At 45.3% G+C, this 20242-nt stretch overlaps 1 protein-coding gene across 1 annotated transcript in view; it reads left to right on the top strand.

Annotated features, from left to right (window-relative positions):
• LOC144484181 (uncharacterized) overlaps positions 1–20242 on the top strand; it is a 95418-nt gene that overhangs the window by 12828 nt on the left and 62348 nt on the right. Inside the window, exon 5 of the mRNA XM_078202722.1 lies at positions 9096–9441. Within this exon, the coding sequence (XP_078058848.1) occupies positions 9096–9441 (346 nt within the window). The remainder of the gene's footprint in view (positions 1–9095; positions 9442–20242) is intronic.

Genomic DNA, 20242 nt, shown 5'->3' with positions numbered 1-20242 from the left:
ATTAGGCAGATGAATGCCTGGCTTGAGAGCTGGTGCAGGAGGCAGGGATTTAGATTTGTGGATCATTGGGATCTCTTCTGGGGAAGGGGTGACCTGTTCAAGAGGGACAGGTTACACCTGAACTGGAGGGGGACTAACATCCTGGCGGGGAGATTTGCTAGAGCCACTCGGGAGGGTTTAAACTAGTTTGGCAGGGGGGTGGGACCCAAAGCAATAGGGAGACAGAAGAGAAGATTGAGGACAGAAGTTAAAGAGAGCACATGAAATAGTAAAGACAGTGTCAGTAATCCTAGTACTGGACAGGTCAGTCAAAAGCAGAGCAGAGAGCAAGGGAAGTCCAGATTAAACTGCATTTATTTCAATGCAAGAGGCCTAACAGGCAAGGCAGATGAACTCAGGGCATGGATGGGTACGTGGGACTGGGATATTATAGCTATTACTGAAACATGGCTGAGGGAGGGACAAGACTGGCAGCTCAATGTTTCAGGGTACAGATGCTATAGGAAAGATAGAACAGGAGGTAAGAGAGGAGGGGGAGTTGCACTTTTGATGAGGGAAAACATCACAGCAGTACTGAGGGGATATATCCGAGGGTTCGCCCACTGAGTCTATATGGGTAGAACTGAGAAGTAAGAAGGGGGAAAATCACTTTGATAGGGTTGTACTATAGGCCCCCAAATAGTCAGCGGGAAATTGAGGAGCAAATATGTAAGGAGATTACAAATAGCTCCAAATAGTCGGCGATTTTAACTTTCTCAACATTGACTGGGACAGCCATAGTATGAGAGGGTTGGATAGAGAGAAATTTGTTGAGTGTATTCAGGAGGAATTTCTCATTCAGTATGTGGATGGCCCGACTAGAGAGGGGGCAAAACTTGACCTCCTCTTGGGAAATAAGGAAGGGCAGGTGACAGAAGTGTTAGTGAGGGATCACTTTGGGACCAGTGACCATAATTCTATTAGTTTTAAGATAGCTATAGAGAATGATAGGTCAGGCCCAAAGGTTAAAATTCTAAATTTTGATGGTATCAGGCAGGAACGTTCAAAAGTTAATTGGGGGAGTCTGGTAAGTGGGAGACTTTCAAAAGTGTGTTAACCAGGGTTCAGGAAAAGCACATTCCTCTTAGAGTGAGGGGCAAGGCTGGTAGAAGTAGGGAATCCTGGATGACTTGGGATATTGAGGCCCTGGTCAAGAAGAAGGAGGAGGCACATGACATGCATCGGCAGCTGGGATCAAGTGTATCCCTTGAAGTGTATAGAGGGTGTAGGAGTACAGTTAAGAGAGAAATCAGGCGGGCAAAAAGGGGACATGAGATTGCTTTGGCAGATAAGGCAAAGGAGAATCCAGAGATTCTACAAATACAGAGTATAGAGAGTAGGGTCTTTTAAGGGTCAACAAGGTCATCTATGTGCGGATCCACAAGAGATGTGTGAGATCCTAAATGAATATTTCTCATCAGTATTTACTGTTGAGGCATGGATGTTGGGGAACTTGGGGAAATAAATAGTGATGTCTTGAGGAGTGTGCATATAACAGAGAAGGATGTGCTCGAAGTTTTAAAGCGCATCAAGGTAGATAAATCCCCGGGCCCTGATGGTGTGTCCTAGGACATTGTGGGAGGCTAGGGAGGAAATTGCGAGTCCCCTCGCAGAGATATTTGAATTGACATCCACAGCTGAGGTGCCTGAAGATTGGAGGATGGCAAATGTTGTGCCTTTGTTTAGAAAGGGCTGCAGGAAAAAGCCTGGGAACTACAGGCTGGTGAGCCTCACATCTGTAGTGGGTACGCTGGTCGAAGGTATTCTGAGAGACAGGATGTACAGGCATTTAGAGACACAAGGACTGATCAGGGACAGTCAGCATGGCTTTGTGAGTGGAAAATCATGTCTCAGAAGTTTGATTGAGTTTTTTGAAGGGGTAACCAAGAAGGTAGATGAGGGCAGTGCAGTTGTTGTTGTCTACATGGACTTTAGCAAGGCCTTTGACATGGTACTTCATGGTAGGTTGTTGCATAAGATTAAATCTCACGGGATCCAGGGTGAAGTAGCCAAATGGATACAAAATTGGCTTGATGACAGAAGACAGAGGGTGATTGTAGATGGTTGTTTTTCAAACTGAAGGCCTGTGACCAGTGATGTGCCTCAGGGATCGGTGCTGGGTCCACTATTATTTGTCATTTATATTAATGATTTGGATGAGAATTTAGGAGGTGTGATTAGTAAGTTTGCAGATGACATCAAGGTGGGTGGCATAGTGGACAGTGAAGATGGTTAGCTCGGATTGCAATGGGTTCTTGATCAATTGGGCCAATGGGCTGACGAATGGCAGATGGAGTTTAATTTAGATAAGTGCGAGGTGATGCATTTTGGTAGATCGAACCAGGGTAGGACTTAGTTAATGATAGGGCATTGGGGAGAGTTATAGAACAAAGAGATCTAAGGGTACATGTTCATAGCTCATTGAAAGTGGAGCCACGAGTGGACAGAGTGGTGAAGAAGGCATTCGGCATGCTTGGTTTCATTGGTCAGAACATTGAATACAGGAGTTGGGACGTCTTGTTGAAGTTGCACAAGACATTGGTAAGGCCACACTTGTTATACAGCATACAGGTCTGGTCACCCTATTATAGAAAAGATATTATTAAACTAGAAAGAGTGCAGAAAAGATTTATTAGGATGCTCCCAGGACTTGATGGTTTGAGTTATAAGGATAGGCTGCATAGACTGGGACTTTTTCCTCTGGAGCGTAGGAGGCTTTGGAGTGATCTTATAGAGGTCTATAAAATAATGAGGGGCATAGATCAGCGAGATACTCAATAACTTTTCCCAAAGTCTAAAACTAGAGTGCCTCGGTTTAAGGTGAGAGGGAAGAGATACAAAAGGGTCCAGAGGGGCAACTTTTTCACACAGAGGTGGCGAGTGTCTGGAACAAGCTGCCAGAGGTAGTAGTAGAGGCGGGTACAATTTTGTCTTTTGAAAAACGTTTAGACAGTTACGAGCAAGATTGCTGTCGAGGGATATGGGCCAAATGCGGGCAATTCGGACTCGCTTAGTCGTTTAAAAAAAGGGGCAGCATGGACAAGTTGAGCCAAAGGGCCTGTTTCCATGCTGTTAACCTCTATGACTCTAGAGGTGCTGGGTGCCTGGAATGCACTGCCAGTGAAGGGGGTGGAAGCAGGCACCTTAGCAATGTTCAAGGTGTATCTTGATAGACAGACAGGAGGTGAACAGAGAGATAGAAGCTCTATTGGCACAGGCTTGGTGGGCCCAAGTGCCTGTTACTGTGCTGTATTGTTCCTTGAACATTCTAAGGAACAAGGTCAAGGAAACAATCTTAAACTCTAACATGTGAATGAAGCTTTATTTTAAAAATGAATGCTGTAATCACCCAAATGCTTGTGGAAACTGCATAACTAGCAGAAATTGTTTAAACTAAGAATTTCTTCTCTCATTTTGATAAGCTACAGGACATTATATTCCGTCAAATCTGGCTCAAGAATAAGGTCGATTGTTCAGTCTGATCAAGGTGAATAAGAAAGAAACCTATTGTCTTCCATCATGTGTCTTTTTGAACCAGTGAATCTTGTATTAACCAAATGAATTAAAGAATCCTGTATTAATTAGCCACCAGTCAGTAACAGATGATTGTATTAAGTTACAATTAATGAATCAGTAGTTATAGTAAAAGGCTGAGTTTTATTTACTGTAAAAATGTAAAAGCTTATTGCTGTGTATGTAAAGAATGTGCAATGAAGATAAATGAACTGGCGAGAGAGACCTTCAAACTCTTCAATATTTGAAACTGTATGAACAAGGGATTGTATGGAATCAGGTAAAGGGATAGTCTGAAACAATTATGTTGTATTCCTGACTCAGATGAAGAGAAAAGGTGGTGTAAATATTGGGGATTCAATTGAATTAATCTCATCAAATTGACCAATTGTCATGTTAAACAGGCCCAACTCTGATGTAAGGGGATAAAAGTAGAGGTTCCAAAGGTCTTCCCTGCGAACCAAATACTGAAGAGTCCCGAGGCTGAGTTTCAAGGAAATTAATGTCTAAGAAGAAGCCAGACTCCCGAGGCTGAATTCCACAAAAAGTCCTGTCAAAGAAGGAGCCAGAGAGGGTTAACCTTCCAGACTGATCACCCACATCAAGTTATAAAAGCCAATGTCTTAAAGTTGTTCAGTAAACCTCTCTCATTGAATAAACTTATTTTTAAATTTACTATCCAGAGAATTCTGCCTTTGTCTTAATTGGTTAAAGTCTTGTCTGAACCAAAGTGAATTTAATAAATGACAAGATGGGGGTGGCTGAAATCAATTCAGTTCCAGATAACAAGATCAGAGAACATAAATCTTCAATTTATAAACTTACATTTCTATAGAGCCTTTCACAACCACAGGACATCCCAACATACCAGTGTGTTTAATTCTATCCTGATTGTTATAAAGTTAGTTTCTCTGTGCGGTCTGTTTGATTTATTATTGTCACATGTATTAGTATACAGCAAAAAATATTGTTTCTTGTGCGCTATACAAAGCATTCTGTACATTGGGAAGGAGAGAGTGCAGAATGTCATGATACAGTCACAGCGAGGGTGTAGAGAAAGATCAACTGAGGTAGGTCTGCAATCAATAGCCTTTTCCAGCTCAAGTGACAATTTCAGGGGAGCAACTTTGATGATGGGAAGGCCAACTACTCTCCTGATCCCATCATACACAGCACAGAGATTTCTGTTGCCAAGACAATTTGTATTTCTTGAAATAGGCTGATCCAATGATTATTTGCACATTCGCTCCCTGTTTTTTACATATTTGTCCTGGCACGGTAGCACAGTGGTTAGCACTGCTGCTTCACAGCTCCAGGGTCCTGGGTTCGATTCCCAGCTCGGGTCACTGTCTGTGTGGAGTTTGCACATTCTCCTCGTGTCTGCGTGGGTTTCTTCCGGGTGCTCCGGTTTCCTCCCACAGTCCAAAGATGTGCGGGTTAGGTTGATTGGCCAGGTTAAAAAAAAAGAAAATTGCCCCTTAGAGTCCTGGGATGTGTAGGTTAGAGGGATTAGCGGGTAAAATATGTGGGGGTAGGGCCTGGGTGGGATTGTGGTCGGTGCAGACTCGATGGGCCGAATGGCCTCCTTCTGCACTGTAGGGTTTCTATGACTTCTATTCTATGATTCAAGTGACACAGTGCTCCAGCTGTTGGGTTGATGTTGTACTTCAGGTAGGCTTTGCTTTTTGCTTCAATGACAGATGTCATCTCTGCCGAGTGGGTCTCAAACCATCTTTGCAACTTTTACCAAATGTTGGCGCTGCTGTGTCAGAAATGAATGAACTCAGCGACTTCCAAGTTTCATCAGTATCAGTGTTGATTGATGAAGATTTTACTGATGTGACTGTGAAATATTTTTCTGTTTTGTTCAATGTACCTTGATAATGTAATAGAGTTCCCATTGTAAAGAATATTTAAGTCAGTGAGAATTGTCAGCAAGGATTAATCAGCATTTTCTAATTGGAGCTGGAACCTTTCAACACTGAGTTGTAGATTTTGCATCAACGATCAACATGGAATTCAAGTGGAGGTTGATAATTTTATTGTGAACTAGTACCTGTCGAGAGTTCTTGAGTTAGAGAGAAAGATCACAGATGGTGCTTTTAAATAGGGACTCAGCAGCCCCAAAAATCAAGGGATATCCACAATATTACAGTTCTGTCTGCGATAGGGCTGTTAACACCAGCAGAAACAAACCAAATAAAAAAATAGACTAACAATCCTCGGTGTGCTTAACAGCAAATAACAATATAATCCAACTCCTGCAGTCACTTGTGAACGCTCTGGTGTGTCCACAGATTGGCTGACCGAGTGAAACCCTTTCCACACACACAGCAGGTGAACGACCTCTCCCCAGTGTGAACCCGCTTTGTACGTTCAGATCAGATGAAGGTCTGGAACTCTTTTCACAGAGAGTTCAGCTGAATGGCTTCTCCCCAGTGAGAACTCGCTGGTGTGACCAAAGCCCAGATGACTGAGTGAAGCCCTTCCCACATACGGAGCAGTTGAATGTTTTTTCCCCAATGTGAATTCGCTGGTGTGCAGTGAGCGTGGAAGACTGCCTGAATTTCTTTCTACAATGAGTGCAGTTGAACAGACTCTCCTCAGTGTGAACTTGCTGGTTTAACATGAGGCTGGCTGACTGAGTGAATCCCTTCCCCCACACAGCGCAGGTGAATGGCCTCTCCCCAGTGTGAGTGCATTGCTGTGCAGTGAGTGTGGATAACTGCCTGAAACTCTTTCCACAGGAGGTGCAGCTAAATGGTTTCTCCTCAGTGTGAATTCTCTTGTGTATTTCCAGGTTGGCTGACTGAGTGAATTCCATCCCACACTCGGAGCAGGTGAATGATTTCTCCCCAGTGTGAACACGCTTCTGTGTACTGAGGTTGGATGAAGACCTGAAGCTCTTCCCACAGGAAGTGCAGCTGTGTGGCTTCTTCCCAGTGTGATTTCTCTGGTATGTTAGCAGGGTGAGATAACTGAGTAAATTCCTTCCCACAGACAGAGCAGGGGTATGGCCTCTCCTCAGTGTGAACTCTGTGGTGTGACCAAAGGCCAGACGACTGAGTAAATCCTTTCTCACATATGGAGCAGATGAATGGCTTCTCCCTCGTGTGAGTGGTTGGTATATTAGCAGGATGGAGGACTGGGTGAATCTCTTTCCACGGAGAAGCTGAATGGTCTCATCCCAGTGTGAATTTGCTGATGTGCAGTGAGGGTAGATGACTGTTTAAACCTCCTTTCACAGTATGTGCAGCCATACGGTCTTTCCTCAGTGTGAATTCGCAGGTATGGATCGAGGCTCGCTGCCTTAATAAATCCTTTTCCACACACACAAGAGGTGAATAGCTTCTCCCCAGCGTGACTGCGTCAATGGACTTCCAGCAGGCATGGATAATAGAATCCTTCACCACAATCCTCACATTTCCGCAGTCTCTCTGTGATGCTGTTCCCAGTGTGACTGTGTTGATGGATTTCCAGGCGGGATGGATAATTGAATCCCTTCTCACAGTCCCCACATTTCCATGGTTTCTTCATGGTGCCAGTGCCCTTGTGTCTCTCCGGGTTGGACAATCAGTTGAAGCCTCGTTCACACACACAACACATGTACAGTTTCTCCTCGCTGTGAATGGTGTGATGTTTTTCAGGCTGAGTAACTGGTTGAAGCTCTTTCCATAGTTAGCTCACTCGAACACTCTCACTCATGTGTGTGTCTCGGTGCTTTTCCAGTCACACTGATGTTTGAAATCTTTTCCCGCAGACAGACCAAACAAACATTTCTCCTTCCACATTCAGAGGTCGATGATATTCAGCTCCTGATAAATCTCTGTCAGATTTTGATGTTTATTTTAATTTGTGTAAATCCTCCCCTGGAAAATGGTTTGAAAAGAGTGCTCACAATGAGTACAGGATAGAAATTCAGAGCAGACAATTCTCGTTTCTCTGGAATATTCTCTCCCCCAATTTGTCAATCCCAGTCTCTGTCTCTCAGGGAAAGACCTGAACCCGCTCCAAGATGGCGGCGGCCGGTTGCCTGGGTAACCCGCACCTTGCAACGGGGAGAAGCTCCGCCCACTCACTATACCCTCACCAGGATGGCCACCCTTGCAGGACATCTGAACCAGACCCACTCCCTCTCCAAAGGTGGCGACGACCAGTTGCCTAAGTAACCCAGGCCCATTACCGGGGAGGAAGCTCCGCCTCCTGAGCGCCCTCATTCACACTCGTAAGATGGCAGCTAGCGAGCCCGCCGCCCTTGGGCTTGTCCCCGCGGGGAAGGCGGGGCCCGAGGCCGTTTCCAGTGCAGCCGTGGTTTCCATTCCTCACCCTCCCCTACACTATGACTGACACTGAGCATGCTCAGAGCGCACGCTGCGTTGCCAGGCTCACAACCGCCTTACCATTGCCGCGCATGCTCCACTCCCGACCTGGCCGCCCCTCATTCACTCTGATTGGTTGGAGGACCAGCCCCTCCCACCCATCCCCCCTCTTCCTATTGGCCCGCGCCTGCCGTCAATCAGTCCCCGGGCATTGTGATGTGGAGCATGCGCAGTGTCATTGCTGGCCTTGGCGCTTGTTTGTCCCGGAGAAGCGGAGTTTGTGAACTGTTTCTACAGGAGATCAGAAGCGAAGGATTTGCAGATGTGAAACGTCAGATCAAGCTCTGGTTGAGTAACTCCATTCATCAGGATCTGAATATCATCGGTCTTTGAATGTGGAAGGATAAATGATCAACTGTTCCAAAAGAACCCATTTCAAACATCAGTGGCTGGAAAAGCACCGAGACACACACACACACACACGAGTGAGTGTTCCAGTGAACTGACTGTGGAAAGAGTTTTAACCAGTTGTTCAGCTTGAGAAAACATTGTAAAATACAAGGTGAGGAAAAGCCATACATTTGATTTCTATGATTTCTATGATTCTATGATTTGTTCAATGTTTGGACAAGACTTGAACTGATTGTCCAACCTGGAGAGACACACGGACACCGGCACCATGGAGAAACGGTGGAGATGTGAAGATTGTGGGAAAGGATTCAATTATCCATCCCTGCTGGAAAACCATCAACGCAGTCACACTGGGGAGAGGCCATTCACCTGTTCTATATGTGGGAAAGGATTCACTCAGTCATCCAACCTATCATTACACCAGCGGGTTCACACGGGGAAGAGGGCATTCACCTGCTCTGTGTGTGGGAAGGCTTTCAGTCAGTTATCTGGTCTTTTGTCACACCAGCGAATTCACACCGAGGAGAAGCCATTCAGCTGCACTACCTGTGGAAAGAGGTTCAGGCATTCTTCAGCACTCACGGCACACCAACGCACTCACACTGGGGAGGGACTGTTCACCTGCCCTGAGTGTGGAAAGAGATTCACTCAGTCATCCAACTTCACATTACACCAGCGAGTTCACACTGGGGAGAGGCCTTTCACCTGCTCCATGTGTGGGGAGGGATTCACTGGGTCATCCCACCTGCTGTCACACCAGCGGATTCACACTCAAAAGCCATTCAGCTGCACTTCCTGTGGAAAGAGTTTCAGACAGGCAACCTCTCTCGTTGCACACCAATGGATTCACACTGGGGAGAGACCATTTACTTGTTCCATGTGTGGGAAGGGATTCACAGTTTTACCCACCCTGCTGAGACACCAACGAATTCACACTGAGGAGAAGCCATTCAGCTGCACTGACTGTGGAAAGAGTTTCAGGCAGTCATCCAATCTTGTTTTACACCAGCGAGTTCACACTGGAGAGAGGCCATTCATCTGCTCCGTGTGTGGGAAAGGATTCAATCGGTCATCCAACCTCACTGCTCACCAGCGAGTCCACACTGGGCAGAGGCCGTTTACTTGCTCCGTGCGTGGGGTTCACAACGTTTTTCAACCTGCTGGCTCACCAATGCACTCACACTAAGAGACCATTTAACTGCTCTGTGTGTGGGAAGGGACTCACTCAGTCACAATGGTTCCTGAGACATCAGCAAGTTCATTTGTGACTGCAGGGGTTGGATTCTGCTGTTGCTGCGGCTGTTTATCTTGTTTAGTATTGATACGTAGTTTTGTTCCTGCTGATATGACTGGCTGGGGTTTAATATTCTGGCGATGTCACCAATTTTCAGGGCTTCCGTGTTCATTTTTGACAACACCATTTGTGATCTTTTCTCTTAATTCAAGAACTTTCAACAGGAACTCTGTTACAATAAAATTATAAACTTTTACTTTAATCCTAAATTGATCTTTGGTGGAAAATCTACAATTCTGTGCCTGAAAGGTTGTACTTCGGGCATCAAAATATGTATTTTTAAATGACTGGTTTGAGATTTTCTCAAGAGCTACTCTTTGATTTTCAGAGCCTTCTCTTTCACTTTCTCTTTCACTAACTCCTTTATTAGTGATGTATTCATATAGTAATATTACAAAGGGTTGTGGGTTCTGAACGTAGCCCAGTCCATCACGCAAACCAGTCTCCCATCCATTGACTCTCTCTACACTTCGCACTGCCTCAGAAAGCAGCCAGCATAATCAAGAACTCCTCACACCCCGGACCTTCTCTCTTCCACCTGCTTCTGTCAAGAAAAAGATACAAAAGTCTGAAAACACCTGCCAACTGACTCAAGAACAACTTCCTTGCTGCATCAGAATTTTGAATGGACCTACCATATATGCTGATCTTTCCATTCACCATATCTGTAACCACAGCACTATATTCTGCACCGTATCCTTTCCTTTTCCCCTCTGTACTCTATGAACAGTATGCTTTGTTTGTCTAGTACATAAGAAACAATACTTTTCACTGTATCCCAGTACATGCAACAATAATAAATTAAATCAAATATTGATGATGTATTCTCTCAGTAACAATACCTTTTGTATTTTGTTGAATTTTGTCGTGTTTACTTCATTACATGGATAAGATAGCACAGATGCCACATACAGTGGAGATATTAAATCTTTTAACTTAGAATCTATATATAAAATGTATTGTGTCAATTTATTTTAAATAAATCTCCCTTCCTCCATTTCCAAAATGTGATTTCAAACTATTTGACACATTTGGGATTGAGGCACATATGTGTAACCCCTGGATGGTGAGTAGGGAGGAGGTGAAAGTGCAGCTGTTACATCTCCTGCACTTGCAGGAGAAGCTGCCTTGGGAAGTTTATAAGTTCTTTATTTCTAAAATAAGCATATTGTAGAAAGGCTCTGACTCGTGTGTGGTCCCAGTGTGTGACTGCCTCACTGACATTCTGTTTTCACTGACTGTCGATAAGTCGAAGCTGCTGCCAACTGTATTCTCTCTTTGGAAAGCTGGATTGAAAATGTAATGTTTGACAGGGTTTATATCAAATCCCCTGATAGTTATATTAGCCCACCATCAAATAAAACATGTTCTAATATTCTGTGTCAGTGACGTTCTGGATAAAAACAGTCATCAAAGTAGATTAAACACATTCCACTTTGTTAAACGAAGTGAATGAGATGCTGGTGGTCTTTGGTTTCGGGTTTTACTCATTTTATTGGAAACTGCTCATTTCATAAAGCATTTTTATATTTGGGAAACAGTTGCAGACAGTTATTGGTTCAGACGGGGAAGCAGGAATAAACTCACATAATTCTGATCTTCATTGTGTGTGAATTTACATTCAAAACCCATTGATAACCTCACTACACAATCAGCTCTGACCAGGGCTTCCATATGTTGTCACTGAGCATTAAGCAGCAAAAGGAGTGGCACAGCAGTTATGCCACACAGCTCCAGGGACCCGGGTTCAAATCCAGCTTGGGTGACTGTCCGTCATGCTCTCCCCATGTCAATGTGGATTCTCTTTGGGTGCTCTGGTTTCCTCCTACAGTCCAAAGATGTGCAGGTTAGATGGATTAGCCATGGTAATGTGTGGGGTTGGAGGGATAGAGCAGACGAGAGGGTCTGGGTGAGATACTCTGTCAGAGAGTCAATGCAGGCTCGATAGGCCGAATCGCCTCTTCTGAACTGCAGGAATTCCATGATTCTATGAACAGTATTTAAAATTTGAACATGGACAAACGTATCTCAACTTCCAATGTGGCATATGTGATTTGCGAGTGAGTTCACAGTACCTGGCTGTTAAATTCCTGAGCTGTGCACTCAGGATCTTTCCCCACACTGCCTGAAATACATACAAAAGTGTCACTCAACAGAGTGAGGAGATTTTATGTGTCGCCAAGAGCTTACAAGGCTCACATTGCTACAAAATGCTTCAGTTCAGTCCCAGGGAGACAGCTCCTCCAAATATCACCCACCCAGACAGCACATCAACAACCGTCCTTCCTCATAGAGTTTGATAGCACAAAAGGAAGCCTTTCAGCCAATCATGTCTGCACTGGCCATCAAACACCAATCCATTCCAATCCCATCACCCAGCACTTCACTTGGTCTGTACCCTTTTATGCTATAGCATTTCAGGTGTTCATCTAAATGCATCTTAAATGTGGTGAGGGTGCCTGCTTGCACCACCCTGAGGTCTAAGAGGACATGAGAGGAGGTGAGAGAAACTAGAGTAAGATGTGAGTTCAGAGCTAAGACAAAGGGGAACCTTAAAGGAGATTTTGTCGAGTCAATTAGCTTGCTGCCTCAAAGCGCCAAGGACCCAGGTTCAATTCCTGGCTTGGGTCACTGTCTGTGCAGAGGTTGCATGTTCTCCCCAGGTCTCCATGTGTTTCCTCCGGGTGCTCCAGTTTCCTCCCACAGGCCAAAGATAGATGTGCAGGTCAGGTTGATTGGCTATGCTAAATTGCCCCTTGGCATCCCAAGATGTGTAGCTTAGGTGCAGTAGGCAAGGAAAATGTGCATGGGGTTATTGGGACAGGATGGGGGAAGGGGGGGGGAGGTGGTGGCAAAGGGAGCTGTGTAATATGTTCTGGAGCGGCACGGTAGCACAGTGGTTAGCACTGCTGCTTCACAGCTCCAGGGTCCCGGGTTCGATTCCCGGCTTGGGTCACTGTCTGTGTGGAGTTTGCACATTCTCCTCGTGTCTGCGTGGGTTTCCTCCGGGTGCTCCGGTTTCCTCCCACAGTCCAAAGATGTGCGGGTTAGGTTGATTGGCCAGGTTAAAAATTGCCCCTTAGAGTCCTGGGATGCGTAGGTTAGAGGGATTAGCGGGTAAATATGTGGGGGTAGGGCCTGGGTGGGATTGTGGTCGGTGCAGACTCGATGGGCCGAATGGTCTCCTTCTGCACTGTCAGGTTTCTATTCTATTCTATTCTTTCAGAGAGTTGGTGCAGACTTGTTGGGCCAAATGGCCTCCTTCTGCGCCAGAAGAATTCTATGGAGTATGGAAAGGGAGGGAAGCAGCAGAGGCAGCTGATTGGATTGTCTCAAACTGAGCAACAAAGAAGATCATGAGTTTCTCCTCCTTGAGCATTTGTGGGAGGTGAAGATGGAGGAAGAACAAAGGGAGCTATTTCAAAAGGAACCAAAGGAGAAAATGTTGGAAAATCTCAGCAGGTCTGGCAGCATCTGCAAGGAGAGAAAAGAGCTGATGTTTTGAGTCCAGATGACCCTTTGTCAAAGCTGGTGTTTTGAGCTTTGACAAAAGGGTCGTCTGGACTTGAAAGATCAGCTCTTTTCTCTCCTTACAGATGCTGCCAGACCTGCTGAGATTTTCCAGCATTTTCTCTTTTGGTTTCAGATTCTAGCATCCGCAGTAATTTGCTTTTATCCATATATTTGAAAAGGAATTCATTTATGTTGATGTTATTGAAAAGATTCAATGCACAGTATTGAACACAAAGCTAATTTATTTGACTTTTATCCAGAATATTAACCCCTATAACTGGGTTGGATTTCATCAACTCCAGCAGAAACAGACCTAATGAACACATTTAAGTCCTGAATGTGATTAACAGCAGAATCCGATCACTATGGTTAATTGTGGATTCGTTGGTGTTTCAGAAGGTTGGATGACTGAGAGAATCCCTTGCCACAATCAGAGCAGGTGAACGGCCTCTCCCCAGTGTGAACTCGCTGATGTACAGTGAGGTTATATGATTGTCTGAACCCAGTCCCACAGTGTCTGCATCTGAATGGCCTCTCGTCAGTGTGAGCACATTGATGGCGCATCAGTACACCAGATCTTTTAAAGCACTTCCCACAGTCTGAGCATTTAAAAGGTCTCTCATCAGTGTGAACACGTTGGTGTGTCAGCAGGTAAGATGAAGCAGTGAATCCTTTCCCACATTCGGAGCAGGTGAATGGTCTCTCCCCAGTGTGAACTCGCTGGTGTGACAGCAAGTGGGAGGACCTAACGAACCCCTTCTCACACTCAGAGTAGGAGAATGGTCTCTCCCCAGTGTGACTACGACGATGAGTTTCCAGCTTGGATGGGTAACGGAATCCCTTCCCACAGTCCACACATTTCCATGGTTTCTCCATGGAGTGACTGCACTAACGTTTCGACAGGCTGAAGCCTTGTCCACACGCAGAACACATGTACAGTTTCTCTCCACTGTGAATGGAGCTTTTCAGTTCTATGTTCAAAATCTGACGATATTCAGGTTAGGATGCATTCAGCGGCTGTCAGACTTTGATGCGATGATGAGGTTGTTTCCTGACTGTAAATCCTCCCCTCCCGATACTCTGTGGAAGGATTTAAAACAGAAAAAAAGGAGTGAGAGAGAACCTACAGAAACAAAAAGGCAGGTTGTGAAATTGAGCTGAATGAACCTGGGAATGGGTGGGACCGGCACAAGGTGAAAGTGACCCTGGCAGCTGTCGCCATGTCCACACTGGATGCACACATTGCCAGCTGGAGCCTCCTCCACACTGGATACACACATTGCCAGCTGGAGCCTCCTCCACACTGGATGCACACATTGCCAGCTGGAGCCTCCTCCACACTGGATGCACACATTGCCAGCTGGAGCCTCCTCCACACTGGATGCACACATTGCCAGCTGGAGCACCTCCACACTGGATGCACATCATTGCCAACTGGAGCCTCCTCCACACTGGATGCACACATTGCCAGCTGGAGCCTCCTCCACACTGGATGCACATCATTGCCAACTGGAGCCTCCTCCACACTGGATGCACACATTGCCAGCTGGAGCCTCCTCCATACTGGATGCACACATTGCCAGCTGGAGCCTCCTCCACACTGGATGCACACATTGCCAGTTGGAGCCTCCTCCACACTGGATGCACACATTGCCAGCTGGAGCCTCCTCCACACTGGATGCACACATTGCCAGCTGGAGCCTCCTCCACACTGGATGCACACATTGCCAGCTGGAGCCTCCTCCACACTGGATGCACACATTGCCAACTGGAGCCTGCAGCCTGGGACTGGGAAAAGGGATGAAGGAGAAAAGGTAACAAAACCCCAGAGGGACTGGGCTCGGTGCGCATGCGCCCTGCTGCCCGTTGCCCCGGGAAAGATGGCGGCCGTTAACCCGGGATGAACAAAAGTGTCGGCGGCGCCTCCCGCGGGACCCGGGAGTTTGGGATTCGGGCTCTGAGGCATGAGCAATTTTTACTAATGAGTTTCCCCGCTCCCCCGGCCCCACAAGACGGTTCCATTTCTTCCCCAGCCCCATTCCCCTCCAGTTGCTTCTCACCTGATATTGATCGAACAGACCGACACCCGGACCGCGCATGCTCCAATCACAGCATTTCCCCCACGCCTGCGCAGTCTCTCCCTATAGTGAGGATAGAGCACTTTCTGACCCGCGGAGAATGATGGGTAATCACTCCACCATTAAATGGCAATTTTGGTAATGATGTTTTCTGATCCGTTTGCGATTGCATCCAATGATCTAGATATACAATTATCATTTTTTCTTCAAAAACTGCACTTAATTAGTTATCTGCCATAGTGCTGTCCTGGATATGATCAACTTTAACCTGGTGTTGTTAAACTCCTTACTATGATCAACAGCAGCAGCTACATTAGAAACTAACCCTATAGTTAAATGTGAGCCCATTCAGGAATTGCTAGCTCAAGTGATTGAATTAATGAATCTTATCTAACACACAACATTAAAGCAGCCTCTCACCAGTCAGAATGCACTGACCATGTAACAAATAGAGTCATAGAGGTTTACAGCATGGAAACAGGCCCTTCGGCCCAACTTGTCCATGCTAGCCTTTTTTTAAACCCCTAAGCTAATCCCAATTGCACGCATTTGGCCCGTATCCCTCTATACCCATTGTACCTATGTAACTATCTAAATGCTTTTTAAAAGACAAAATTGTACCCACCTCTACTACTACCTCTGGCAGCTTGTTGCAGACACTCTGACTCTATGTGATGAAAGAGCTCATTTTATTTTCTGTATTAATCAAATTCTGAAGGGAGTAACCAGTCATGAAACAGATGATTGTACAATTGATGAACCTTGATTAAGTTATAAATAATGAATCAATAATCATATTGGAAAGACTGGATTTTCATTCAAAACTCGTTACGTTGAATTATTGCATGTCTCTCTGTGTGAGAAACAGTAATTTCAGACAAACTGTTCTAATAATGAAGGATCCTGGATAAAGGTCCCAAGGAATGGTACATTATAATGTTTAGTTTGATCCAGTGTCATAGAGTCATAGAGGTTTACTGCATGGAAACAGGCCCTTCAGCCCAACTTGTCCATGCCGCCCTTTTTTTTTAAAAACCCCTAAACTAATCCCAATTGCCCACATTTGGCCCATATCCCTCTATACCCATCATACCCATGTAGCTTTCTAAATGCTTTTTAAAAGCTAAAATTGAACCCGTCTCTACTACTACCTCTGGCAGCTTGTTCCAGACACTCACCACCCTCTGGGTGAAAAAATTGCCCCTCTGGACACTTTTGTATTTCTCCCCTCTCACCTTAAATAGTGGATAGCGAAGTACTTGAAAGTCAAGAGATTTTAGCTCTTTTGTATTCTTGTCTGATGTACTGAGGTTGGGTGGCCACTGTGCCTAAGAACTAATTGGATTAACCCGAGCAGCAGCTTGAGGTAATTATTCACTGAGGAAAAGCTTGACTCTGACACAGGGCGCTGGCCACTCAGGGGTGAAAAGCCAGGGCTCTGTAATGATTTGTGGCTGGCTGATTACTGAAGACACTCACTCGAGGCAAGAATCACATGTACATCTCAGCAAGTGGGACTGTATCTGAGACAAGAGTTTTGAGAGGGGAGCACTGTGATGGATCAACACCTCGATAAAGTTGCAAAAATCATTGTCTGATTTGATTTGATTTATTATTGTCACATGTATTAGCATACAGTGAAAAGTATTGTTTCTTGTGTGCTATACAGACAAAGAGTACCGTACGTAGAGAAGGAGAGGATGCTGAATGTAGTGTTACAGTCATAAGAGTTAGAATAAAGGTTTAGAAGCATCGAACGAGTAGAAGATAGAATTAGAGGGTATGCTGGGCACAGCTTGCAAGAAGTCGCCACACTCCAGCACCATCTTGGAAGTTTTCCTGAATTGATATGCAAATCTCTTTCCTTTAATAATAATTTAAATGTTAATTTAATGTTGTAAAATTTATTATCCAAAGAATCCTGTCCTGCCTTAATTAAGTCTTGTTTGAACAGACATTTTCTTTTCATGGGGTGTGGGTGTCACTGGCTGGACCAGTATTTTTATTGCCTATTCCTAATTGCCCTTGAGGTGGTGGTGAGCTGCCTTCCTGAACCGCTGCAGTCCCTGTGGTTTGAGGGACACTCGCAGTGCTGTTAGGGAAGGAATTTACCAAGTCATTCGCAGATTGGGGCGGCTGAGGTTAGTTGTGTTACTGATAAAATCAGAATACAATCAGATAACACAGGTGGAAAAGACAAAAAATCTACTCTGATGTTTTAATCAAGCTGATTTCACATTTATCCAGAATATTACACTGCAGCCCAGTTCGAGGAGTTATTAACATCAGCAGAAACAAACTCCAACTGTCAGAACTGAAATATAGAAAATTCACTGAACAGCAGGAGGCCATTCAGCCCATCAGGTCTGTGCTGGCTGGGAAACTACTGTCCAGTTTCACCCTACTTTCCAGCTCTTGATCTGTCCCGCTGTGTGTTACAGAATCTCAGCTGTGTATCTGAGTTCCTGTTTAATGTGATGAGGGTTTCTGCCTCTCCCGTCCTTTCAGGCAGTGAGTTCCAGATCCCCATCACTCTCCGGGTGAAATGATTCCTCCATGAACCCTCCTAATTCTTCAATCCTTTATTCACTAGATTTGAAAATTGAACAGATTGTAATTATATTAAAAATTCACCAACTGTCTTCAGCTTTCTGCCACACAGCTTTACTAGACATATACTTTTATAACTGATTCATCTGGTAACCAGAACAGAGCTCAGTACTCCAGCTTGCTCCAACTAGCATTTTATAAATATAAACAGACTATGCTGGGCAACCTCAGCAGGTCTGGCAGCATCTGTGGGGAGAAACAGAGTTAATCTTTTGGATCTTAATTTGTGATCTGCTATTTGTGATATATATAAATGACTTGGAAGAAGGTGTAACTGGTGTTATCAGCAAGTTTGCGGATGACACGAAGATGGCTGGACTTGCGGATAGCGATGAACATTGTCGGACAATACAGCAGGATATAGATAGGCTGGAAAATTGGGCGGAGAAATGGCAGATGGAATTTAATCCAGATAAATGTGAAGTGATGCATTTTGGAAGAACTAATGTAGGGAGGAGTTATACAATAAATGGCAGAGCCATCAAGAGTATAAAAACACAGAGGAACCTAGGTGTGCAAGTCCTCAAATCCTTGAAGGTGGCAGCACAGGTGGAGAAGGTGGTGAAGAAGGCATATGGTATGCTTGCCTTTATAGGATGGGGTATGGAGTATAAACGTTGGAGTCTGATGTTGCAGCTGTATAGAACGCTGGTTAGGCCACATTTGGAGTACTGCGTCCAGTTCTGGTCGCCGCACTACCAGAAGGACGTGGAGGCTTTAGAGAGAGTGCAGAGAAGGTTTACCAGGATGTTGCCTGGTAGGGAGGGTCTTAGCTATGAGGAGAGATTGGGTAAACTGGGCTTGTTCTCCCTGGAAAGACGGAGAATGAGGGGAGTCCTAATAGAGGTGTACAAAATTATGAAGGGTATCAATAGGGTGAACAGTGGGAAGCTTTGTCCCAGGTCGGAGGTGACGATGACGAGGGGTCACGGGCTCAAGGTGAGAGGGGCGAGGTATAACTCAGATATCAGAGGGACGTTTTTTTACACAGAGGGTGATGGGGGCCTGGAATGCGCTGCCAAGAAGGGTGGTGGAGGCAGACATGCTGACATCGTTTAAGCCTTACCTGGATAGTCACATGAGCAGCCTGGGAATGGAGGGATACAAACGATTGGTCTAGTTGGACCAATGAGCGGCTCGGGCTTGGAGGGCCGAAGGGCCTGTTTCCTGTGCTGTACTGTTCTTTGTTCTTTGATCCTTCGACAGAACGTTTTATGAAGCATTTTATAAACATAGAAAATAGGTGCAGGAGTCGGCTATTCGGCCCTTCGAGCCTTCATCACCATTCAATATGATCATGGTCGATCATGCACTTTCAGTATCACAGTCCCGCTTTCTCTCCATACCCCTTTGTGGTACCGTTAGTCACAAGAGTCACATCCAGCTCCCTCTTGAACATATTTAACAAACTGGCCCCAACAGCTTTCTGTGGTAGAGAATTCCACAGGTTCACAACAAGAAGTTCTTCCTCATCTCAGTCTGAGATTGTAACCCCTAGTTCTGGACTTGCCCAACATTGGGAACATGTTGGGACAGCATCGAGCCTGTCCAGTCCCATCAGGATTTTAAATGTTTCTATGAGATCCCCTCTCATTCTAAATTCCAGTGAGTAAAAGCCCAGTCGATCCAGTCTCTCTTCATCTGTCAGTCCTGCCATTCCAGGAATCAGTCTGGTGAACCTTAGCTGGACTCCCTCAATAGCAAGAATGTCCTTCCTCAGACTAGGAGGAAAAATGCACACAATACTCAAGGTGTGGCTTCACCAAGGCCCTGTACAACTGAGAAAAACATCTTTACTCCTGTACTCAAATCCTCTCGCTATGAAGGCCAGCATGCCATTAGCTTTCCTCACTGCCTGCTGTACCTGCATGTCAACCTTCAGCAACTGTCCCACCATGACACCCAGGTCACGATGCACTTCCCCTTTTCCTAAACTGCCACCATTCAGATAATAATCTTTCTTCCTGTTTTTGCCACCAAAGTTGATAACCTCACATTTATCCACATTATATTGCATTTGCCAAGTATCTGCCCACTCAGCCTGTCCAAGCCCCCCTGTAGCCTCTCGGGATCCTCCTCACAGCACACACTGCCACCCAGCTTAGTGTCGGCTGAAAATTGGAGATATTGCATTCAATTCCTTCATCACAATCATTAATGTATATTATGAACAGCTGGGGTTGCAGCACTGAACCTGCCGGACCCACTAGTCACTGCTTCCCACTCTGAAAAGGATCCACTTATTCCCACTCTCTGCTTCAGTTTGAGCAAAATCTCCCTCCTCTTATACACTAGGCTTGGGCCAAATGTCTTCTTGACCACCTGATTGAGAAACTGATCAGCCTTGATTGAATGGCAGAGCAGACTCAATGGGCTGAATGGCCTAATTCCGCTCCTACATCTTCTGGTCTTATGATCTACCTGTCCAGCCTCCTTCACAGATGCCTGGATGTTGACTCCAGGTT

This window comes from Mustelus asterias, unplaced genomic scaffold (genome assembly GCF_964213995.1).
Source record: "Mustelus asterias unplaced genomic scaffold, sMusAst1.hap1.1 HAP1_SCAFFOLD_94, whole genome shotgun sequence".
NCBI classification, from domain to species: domain Eukaryota; kingdom Metazoa; phylum Chordata; class Chondrichthyes; order Carcharhiniformes; family Triakidae; genus Mustelus; species Mustelus asterias.
This window is presented reverse-complemented; position numbering and strand designations above follow the sequence as displayed.